This window comes from Pinus tabuliformis, chromosome 5_1 (genome assembly GCF_031772625.1).
Source record: "Pinus tabuliformis cultivar Carrire ecotype Pingquan chromosome 5_1, CPIR1, whole genome shotgun sequence".
Classification (NCBI taxonomy): Eukaryota; Viridiplantae; Streptophyta; class Pinopsida; order Pinales; family Pinaceae; genus Pinus; species Pinus tabuliformis.
Window position 1 is genome coordinate 22,374,914 of NC_142305.1, and position 10,678 is coordinate 22,385,591.

Consider the following 10,678-nt stretch of genomic DNA (forward strand, 5'->3'; position numbering starts at 1 on the left):
ACAACGTTTCCATCTGAAACAGCTATTTATTTATTTTTAACTATTTCATGATAAGTGGAGAGAAAGAGTCAGCGAGAAAATTTGTAATTTAATTAATTAATTCTTATTTTCAAGTTGAAAGTTAATAAAAAATAAAAACAAATTCTTGAGGAAACGTGCAGTCTATACGTTTCCACGTTTTTTTTGGTATCCTAATGTTTGCATACATGCTTGTTTTACAAGCATGACCAGAGGTTGCATTGTCTGCAAAACTAAAAAACTAAAAGTAGAGTGGGTCCAGACTCCAAACTCCATGCGATACTACCACGTCTGTGAAGAAGAATATGATTGGTGTACCATGTGGCCCTGTGGCAGTTACCACGAACAGTTCGGACGCGAGTCGCTTTTTATGGTTCTCTTGTTTAGACCTGAGGAGACAAAAGAGGCACTTTCAATGCCTCAAAATTGCATTCAGAATTGAATTATTTTTTGCTCTATTGTCTTGAATCATGCACACTTCCATAAGTTTAAGCAGCACTTAAGTTGGCAATGTCAATCATCTTCATTTGGATAGATCTTCTTAGTTCCAGACCCATATCCAAATCTAAACCCAACCACATACTTTTTCTTTCCCTTCGCACACTTCCATCAGTTTAAGTAGCATCCAAGTTGGCAATGTCAAATACACCTACATTTGCACTTGTTCATTGCAATGAAGCTCAAGTACGCGTTGAAACTCCCAACAATTTTGGAGTCTTTCCGATCAACTCCCAATCTCCCAGGAACTGGGGAGCTTCAAGTACGTGCTCTCCAATCCCAGGCAGCGGTACCCGTGTAACTATGCTATTTAGAGTGTAACTATGCTTTATTTACAGTCTCTCCCTCTTCGTAGTACATAGCTTGATAGTAGAAGTTAATTGTGTACAACAAGGCTTAGGCTTGTTCAATGACTTCTAGTTATATATGTGCATATAACTATTTATATCTATGCAATTTTTTTTTATTCAGTGAAATATTTATTTTTAAAGTGTTTTTCATATTTATATTTTTTAGTTTTTCTTTTTAATTTATAAAAAAAAATCAATATTTTAAAATTAGTATTTTCTATATATTCACAATTTAAAAAAATCACATAAAAATCAAACTTAAAATCAGATAGTACAAATATTATACATATAACACCAAAAAATATATTTAAAAAAAACAGTAAAAATATATATAAAATAAATAAATATAAAACAAAAATCAAAACAAAAAAATAAAAAATTAAAGAAGATAAAAAATGAGTAGTTTTTAAGTGTTACTTCTTGGAAAGCTTTCTAGTTTATTGTCCCATCTAATTTATTTACAATCCTATAGGAATTCATTGAAATCACAAATTTCACTAGTAAATTCTTCACAATTAAACCACAATTTTATTAGAAAACACTTCACAACTTAAAAAAAATACTTTAAAAACAATTAAAAAAATAAAAATAAAAATAAAAATTAAATTTTCACATTAAACATAATGAAACATTTATTTCAATAAACAAATACCAAATTTTATTTTAAATCATAAAAATATTAGAGTTCAACCAATTTATGTCTTTCAACAATTTAAAAATACCCAAATCGAATAAAATAATATTAAATCACCCAAATATATTAATCATGTATATTAGTACTTCTCTACCTATATTATCATTTACCATAAAAGACTCACGTCTTTGGCTATAAACCAGCGTTAAATGGAGATCCGAGTTGGCAATCAACCCTCACGTGTATAGATTGTAAAAGTCCAACCAGAACGTCCAAATCGATCAATCAGGTGGTAAGTCATAAACCCACGTGTCATCCTTACTTTGCCGTATTCCTTGTAGCGGCCTTAGGCAACGGAGTCAATTTAATCTACTAATGTCACCTCTAATGAACCCTTCTACTCTCTATATATACATACAGCTCTTTGTCTGTGTAAAAGTATATACGAAGCATAGGAGGAATAGGATACACAGAATATAGAATACAGTTCTTTGTCTGTGTGTAAAATTATATACGCGGAATAGAATCCATAGAATATAGAACACAGCTCTTCATCTGTGTGTAAAAATATATAGAAGCACGCGAGGAATAGGATACACAGAATATAGAAAAGTACAGGATGGGTAACGTGCTGCTGCGACGGGGAATCGAACGTCGTCGTCGGATAAAGATCATGAAAGCCGACGGATCGGTGATGAAGCTACGGAGTCCTCTCTCTGTGAAGCAAATACTCATCGATTATCCAAATCATGAGATATTTGAGGCACCCACTGGTCCTCCACTTGGGATGGGCAGTTTCCCTCGACCTCTTCCAGAAAGGGCAGGGCTTGTAGCGGCTCATGTCTATTATCTCCTCCCTCTCTTACTCCCAGAGGATGAACTCATCGATTACAACAACAATATGAATAGAGGGTACTTTGCAAAAGATTCTTCTTATCATCGTATTCGGAGTGGTAGTTCCAGTTTGCGGGGAAAGTGTTGTGCAGACAGCGGCAGAGATTTAATAAAACGAGGAGGAGATGATGATGTGGTTAATAAGATTAAAGGTGGCGTCAGGATTGTTTCTTCTTCCAAATCCACCGACGGATCGACGGTGCGTGTGAAGGTTCGAGTTAGAAAAGAAGAGCTCGCTTCTCTTCTTTCAGCCAATAATGTGAACATGGTCATGCAAAATTTATTGGTGCGTCCTGTGAGTAGGCAATCGGCCTTGTCGCGATGGAAGCCCAGTCTGGATACCATCGCCGAACCCCAAAGTCCGCTTGGAGGTTTATAAACATCTTGAGAGGAGCCGGAGCGCTGAGATAGCGTGCAGAATAACTTGTATATACGTACTGAGCATACTGTTGCTGCAATGCTTACACGATTTGCTTGTATTTAGCTGTCAGATGAATATTATGCAGATGAATTTCGATGCTGTTAATAGTATTTCCATAGGGGACACATCTAAAAGACAAACAGTGTCGGTTGTGACAGATAATTGGAAACAGTAGCTCTTTGAAACAAGTCAAAGTTACGTCTGTTGTAGAAGTAGTTTATCAAGGAATGAAATTTTTGTTTGGTAATTTGTTTGGGAGTATTTTACACGTTTCTTTTTGTTAAACTTAATGCTATTTTCCTTTTTCGGTTTGCCATAGTTTATGAGCATTAAATGTTAAGTTCAATATAAAACATTTATTAAGAATCTAATTTTAAATTATTAAAAATATAATTTAACTAAAAATAAATTGAATGATTTAAATTACTATTGTTGTCGCCGACGGAGGCCCTGGTTCGATCAAGTTGGAAAGCGTATCCCGAAAATCCGTGATGTAACCAACATGCATCAAGTTGGAAAGCGTATCCCGAAAATCCGTGATGTAACCAAAGCATGTTGGTCTACATTCCCACGTCCCCAAAAGAGTATTCACGCAAAGGGGACAATGGGGGGGTTTTCTAGGTCATTGTAATGCTCTCCACATTGTTACGCATAGCGAAGGTAAGGTCCCTCAATTTACTTCTTTGGTGAGGGGCCGGTCTTCCAGTTCCTCCATTTTCACCCACCCAAGATCTAATAGCTTTTGAAGAATCCCTCCACGCAACCATGGGCATCAAAGGCAACACGGTGCACATGTCAAATGCAGGACTGGAGTCTCAGGTGGACATAGAGCAGCGAGAAAGGCAGGGGTAATAACAAATAATACTAGAGTAGAGCTACCTTAAGAAGCAGATCTTCGTTCTAGTGGTTTAGTCCACTCAGGGAAGGCCTACACTCCGAGCATCGAGAGGCAAGCCCGGATACGGTTCACTAAAGTAACCACGCTGGTAGCATGGGTCAGCCTCGTTCCTAGGTGGATAGCAATAAATATATATATATATGTATGGTACCACTAGTCTTGCGACATTAAGCTGAGTCTAAGTTACCTCTAAGCCGTATGGGCCATCTGGTACATTTAAAGATAGGTATAACCTTTGATTGGATTTGAGCGGTATCATTTATTCTCTCGAAAGTTCCCACAATAAATTCCGTTTAAGCACTAACTCCAACTAAACTTAGCTAAAGCAACAAGAATCTATCTCAAGGAACAACAACTCTTCAACATCTTATAAAGCTCTAATTCAACCTTCTCTTTGATTCTTGGATTTCATCTGTATGACCTCTTTTGAGAGGCTTTGCATTAAGTTTCAAATGATTTTCTCATATTTTATCCTAAGCTAACTGGTCATATGGGATATGCATTTGGATCTGCCCCTCTTAGGCCATTTTTGTGCATTTTATCACCACTTTACCCATACATTGGTAGGGATGACAGGATTTGAACCTGTGACATTTTGTACCCAAAACAAACATGCTACCAAGCTGCGCTACATCGCTATGGTTCGAAATTGGAGAGAGCCGAAGTACCTTTCCTAGGCGAGGGCAAGATTGATTTCATCGTGAAAAAAACTTCACAAAATACGTCCCAGAAGAGAACGAGAGTGAAAGAAGAATTGAGATCAATCTTTCCCTCTAGGAAGTAGTTATCCAAGTCACGGTTATCTAGGTAGGGGAAAAGAGTAGTTAGGTGGGCGGGTTTAGAACATCAAATCAAAAAGGGAGTGGTGTAGGGAGGAAGGGAGGAGTTCTACCCAAGCATAGAACACCATTTCTTGACCATATCACGCAGTGTACCATAAATAGAGATCCTAAAAAGGGTCTAATCTAAAAGCTAAGTGTGTAGTTAAGTTTAAGTGGGCTGTTTGGGGTAAGGTTCAAGCAAGGCCTGGGAACTAAATTGAACCCTCCGAGAATCGTGTCTTTTAGGATAGGATGGATATTTTGTCACAAACATCTCTTCAAGTGTTAGGTATTGAAGCAATCAAATTATCGGGATTGATTTCTTTGCACGCCTATCCAATGGAGTGTACTTTCCGGTTGTGCTTGGGAAATTCTTCTTTGATTTGTTATTTTTGCTTATCATTAAGTATTAAGTTTCTTATATCTATTTTTTTTTGGTACCACAGTGAATACATGTATGTTGGTATTATTATGTCATTGTTGTGTAGTAACGTTTAGGATTAGTTCTTATGTATTAGTTTGTTGTGCATTGACATTTAGATTTTTATCTATTAGTTCGTTTGTATTTGATAAATTTCTCAATTTTTAACATTTTTTTTTTATGTTAAATTTCGTGGGACGACAACGTGTCGCTCTTTCACTCCACGTTTTAAGGGTGGACATAATCTAAATTGTATGAGTTGTGGCATGAATTATTTACTTGATAAACCAATATCCTCATGTTTAACACCACTTCAGAGCTCCACTCAATTTCATCATCACTACAAAACCTAACCTAACATGTTATATAATCTTTATAAAAATAATTTTTTATTATATAATGTCGAGTTAAATTATATTTAAAAAGCAATAACTATTAATGGTTAAGAGCATGTGTTTCCTCCTAAGAGGTCATAGCTTCAAAACCAAAAGGGGTAGAGTATGTATGCCTTAGCTGATCCAGGAGGATGCATCGATCCAATTGTAGAGATGTTCAAAGTGTCGTCGTCAGTGTTCATGGGTGTCATTTAGTGTGTTCGTCACTTCAATTCAACTTCGACATATTGACAGTATTAGTTATAATCAGGTTGTTCAGGTAATGTTCGTAGTTATGATTTCATGGCATTCAATAGATGTGGTGTTGTGCCTGGCTGTCGACTTATGTTCATCGACAGTTCCGCCAAGATTGGTCGACGACATGTGTTTTGTCGTTCAACTCTGCAGGTTTGATGTGTCGACATCAGTGTCGTTAGTGGCATAGATTCATCGTCTGAGTTGTTGTTGCAAAGACAACTGGAGTTGGTGATGTGCGTGGGTTGTCGTCGTGGCAGAGGATCGATATTGTCATGTGTCAACAGTCGACATGGGTTTATTATCATCATGTGACGAAGTCATGAACGTCACATTGTGACAATGATTCACACATGGGTTTTTAAAATAAATCCTAATCATGTATTAAATCCTATGCTAAATCCCTAACCATGTTCTTTAAATCCTATGCTACCCTAAGCCTAAAGTTCTACAAAACCCATTAGAAAACCTAATGCCAAAACCTAGTCCTAAAATCCTATCGCAATAAGCATTATAACTCTAATACATACCTCTCGGCCTATTTACCATACAAAATATTACAAATTACAATATAACAGTGCCTAACCGTTGTCTTGACCGAGCGGGAACCGCGAGGAGTAACCGGGTTAATGTGACGAGGCATATAAAGTATCAGGGTTTCATAAACAGTCCAAACCATTAGCGGAGACCACGTTGGAAATGGTGTCATGTGAGCAGGCAAACGGCGGAGGTTACAATCAAGCCCTAACCGTGACTGTGACCACATCAGAACTGTATCCGTGTCGAGGCATGTGATCAGTTGTCTATTAAGCCGTCAAGGCTTGAGAATCGTGGACCTTAACCGCGTGGGGAAAGCATAAAAACCGTTAACATGTGAACACATCCAGCCGACCGGAACTGCCACCAAGATAACCGCCCTGCAAATAGTAACTCCAGGTGTCCACATTGATTGTTAATGCCTCTGGCCGGTTAGCTGCCAGCTAACAGTTTCGGGCTAACCAAAGTCATTTTATGGGTTTTTATTGTTAAAGTTTGTTTTAATTAATTCAATAACCTTATGACTAAGCCCTAAGGTGGCAATTTGTCATTAATCAAACCCTAACTCAACCTTCAAGTCAGCTTATTCATCCCTGAAGGAATTCAAGGAGGTTTTGATGTATTTATAGGGTTATAAGGGCAGATTTGTTCTTTGAAGACAAAGAGGAGTGTTTTCCGTTTTCATGTGCAGGTTCTAGAGGTTAGAGGCAAATTTTGTTTTCTGTGTTTCGGGAGCATCGGGAGTCGGATTTGGAAACTGTAAGCGACGTTGGAAAGCTGGTTTAGAGAGCTATCTGATGACAGAGGTTAGAATTACCTATGTGCAAGTTTAGTCTTACTAAATCACTGTGTAATCCACTTCTTCTCTCTCATTCCTAATAAAATGGTCGCCCATCTTGAAAGCGGACCCGAAGACGTAGTCCATCAGGGACGAACTCCGTAATCAATATCGTTGTCTGGTATATCTGTTTTTTTGTTGTTTACTCTTCTGTTTTGCATCTTTCTTATGGTTTATCAGCTATCGTAAAGTGTTCTGCTCTAGCAGTTTTCCTCGTTTTTCGTGCTTTCGATTTTCATTCAATTCACTAATGGCTAATCAACTCTACATCAATATTTAATATATGATCACATCAGATCATATAATTTGGTTTCAGAGCAGGTTTTGGTTTGTAGAGTTGCCATTGAATGTTAACCAAGTCTAAGTCGCAACAAGGAGAAGGAATCCTTGAGCAGATCAATCCAGAAATTAGAAAACGACGAGTCATTCGAAAAGCGACCATGTCAGTATCTGATGCAAGTGAAAACACTGAGACTAAGATGAGTGAGGAAAAGTTTCAATAGGAATTCTTAACTATGAAGCAGATGTTGGGAGAATTGTACGAAGACAAGAAGGCGAGAGATGCAGCATCCTCTTCGAAGGCATCGAAGAAGGACAAAGGTAAAGGCAAGGATGATAAACCTCCTTCACCTCCATCATCTCCATCATCCTCTTCTTCTTCTTCTTCTTCCAGTGCAGCATCTGAAATAGATAAGAAACCTAAGAAATCATCTCTTTTGAAACTTGATGTTAAATTTGAGTTACCTGTTTATGATGGTGAAATGAATCCTGAAAAGTTAGATAATTGGATAAAGAAGTTAGAAGTGTATTGTCGTATTCAGAACATTGCTAAAGATAAAAGTAAAATTTAGTTAGCTACACTTAGAATGAGGGGAACAACTTTAATCTGGTGGGAAAGCAAAAACTCAGTTAGATGTAAATCAAACAGGAAAAGTTATCTCTTCAGGGTCTAAGTTTTTGAAAGCTCTTAGGAAACAGTTCTATCCTTTAGGATACATGCAGCAAGCTGTTATTGATTGGCAGCATCTAAGGCAAGGTAAAGGGTAGAGTGTTCAGGAGTTTACTCAAGAGTTCAGGAAGAAAGCATTGGCTCTTGGTATTTCATGGGATACACGTGAAACTTTGTTAAAATACATCGGCAGTTTACATTCATATTTGCAGCATACTTTATTGATGTTTAATCCTGATGATTTTGACGAGGTGTGTGTTCAGGCCATACATATTGAATCAGGTGGCAGACCATTCAAGTTATCATTGCAGTCATCCAAAGAGATGGGAAACAGAGAATCTAGAGACAGTAAGGGGAACATTTTGAAGAGAAATAAATCAACGGTCATTCAAAAGGAAAGACATACCTGTTCTCACTGCCAGAGAATCAGTCATGATGAATCGAAGTGCTGGAAACTTCATCCAGAACTTAAGCCCAAAAAGTTCCTTAAGGCAAAGGATGAAAAGAAGGATAATGTATAAATCCAGAAAGACCTCGGTTAGATTCAGGTGATGAACGGAAAATAACCACCATGGCTACGACAGGTAAAAATTCTGATATTGGTTCAAGTTCGAAATCTAATATATCTTCTTAAAACATAAGGATAACTGCTAAGCATACAAATATTGACACAATGTTCGACAATGGATCGCAAGCAAATTTAATATCTGAACATATAGTTAATCAATTGGGATTGGAAACACGGAATCATCCAAGACCATACCCATTAGGTTGGATTAATAAATCAACTCAGATACATGTCACAAAGCAGTGTCGGTTAAAATTTTAAATTACATCTAACTACATCGATGAAGTAGAATTAGATGTGGTCCTAGTAGACATTTGTGGAGTTGTCTTAGGGAGTCCTTATCTTTATGATAGAGATGTTGTCTTTTACAAAAGAGAACATAAATATCACCTAAAGAAAGAAGGGGTCGAATTTATTGTTAGGGTACATAAAGTCAAATCAAACTTGGATTTAATTGTTTCAAATCAAGTTAAGCTGTTTATAAGTTCAAGTAAATATTTACTCATGGTTATTAAGGAACAACATAAAGTTGATTGTTCAAGATGCGAGATTCAGTTTATAGATCAATTAGTTAAGGTGGTAAATTCTTTTCCAAGAAGTCTTATTCATGAACAGGATGAGCAACATGAGATACATTTAATGTCCGACGAACATCTTCTTAAAGGCAGAATGAATCTCAATTCATTCATTCAACTGAATTATAGAAGCTATCATGATTAGCAGTGTATTGCAAGGAATGGTACATATGAGTCTAATTAGAGACTTGTTTTAGATGGTATGTTTATTTTTAGTTTCAGGGGTGCAGGTCAGTGTTGGGGAAGTCAGTGTTACATTTCTTTGGTATTGCATCATCATTTCATGCTTTTAAAAGTAATGAAGCCTCTCTTCAAGTGGAGAGGAAGTCTATAAGTTTTCATGACAAAGCATTTTCAAAAGCAGATCTAAAGTTTCCTTACCAAGGTTTGAAAACTAATGTGTTAACTGAAAGTGTTAGTCAATGGAAATATCCGTTAATAGACATAGCGATTCAAGTAAATCAACAATTACTTAGATTCTTTTAGAATCAAACGAAGTTGCAGCAGTATTTTCATCACAGCTGGATGAGTTATGGGTAGCAAATTCACTTGGTAATTAGTCAATAGGAAAGTAAATCAAGTCAAGTAAGTGATACAAAATCAAAATCAAAGGGGTCTTTGAATATTTTAGTTATTCCAGAAAGTAGATTGTTAATACCCATCAGATGTATTGAACAAAGTTAGACAAATATTGTTTTCAAAGATGTTTATGAATTTAACTCATGATTCTTCGTGGAAAGAATTCAATTTCCATGTTGATTACAGGTTGTTTTCCCATCGTTGCAAATTGAACATACTGTGGATGGAAGAAACAGGTCACCGAATCAAAATGTATCGTGGTCAGCATCATTAGGGTCATCGCATGCAGATGATTGATCGAATGTATTGGTACATCGTCAGGTCAATATGGAAAAAGAGGGAGTACTACCCTCATCGACTATTTAATTAGTCAAACTTTTGTGGTCCAAAAGCTTTCAAGTGGAGAGGAATGATCCAGGAGGATCCATCGATCCAATTGTACAGATGTTCAAAGTGTCATCATTAGTGTTCATGGGTGTCGTTCAATGTGGTCGTCGCTTCAGTTCAGCTTCGACAGATCGACAGTATTGGTTATGATCAGGTTGTTTAGGTAATGTTCGTAGTTATGATTTCATGGCATTTAGTAGATGTGGTGTTATGCCTAGATATCGACTTATGTTCATCGACAGTTCCACCAGGATTTGTCGACGACATGTGTTTTGTCGTTCGACTTTGCAGGTTTGATGTGTCGACATCAGTGTCATTAGTGGCATAGATTCATCGTTCGAGTTGTCGTTGCAAAGACAGCTGGAGTTGGCGATGTGCGTGGGTTGTCATCGTGGCAGAGGATCGATATCATTGTGTGTCGACACTTGGCATAGGTTTATTGTCGTCATGTGACAAAGTCGCGAACATCGCATTGTGACAATGATTCACACATGGGTTTTTAAAATAAATCCTAATCATGTATTAAATCCTATGCTAAATCCCTAACCATGTTCTTCAAATCCTATGCTACCCTAAGCCTAAAGTTCTACAAAACCCATTAGAGAACCTAATGCCAAAACCTAGTCCTAAAAACATATCGCAGTAAACATTATACCACTAA

General features: G+C 37.1%; 1 protein-coding gene across 1 annotated transcript; it reads left to right on the plus strand.

The window, feature by feature from the left end:
* The first annotated feature begins 2,119 nt into the window (after positions 1 to 2,119).
* LOC149163329 (uncharacterized) lies at positions 2,120 to 2,773 on the plus strand. The gene has a single exon (XM_089429085.1). The coding sequence runs from the start codon at positions 2,120 to 2,122 to the stop codon at positions 2,771 to 2,773; it is 654 nt and encodes a 217-aa protein (XP_089285211.1).
* The last annotated feature ends 7,905 nt before the right edge of the window (positions 2,774 to 10,678 follow it).

Coding starts and splice junctions, on each gene's coding strand:
- LOC149163329 (XM_089429085.1), top strand. CDS start 2,120: ATGGGTAACGTGCTGCTGCGACGGGGAATCGAACGTCGTCGTCGGATA.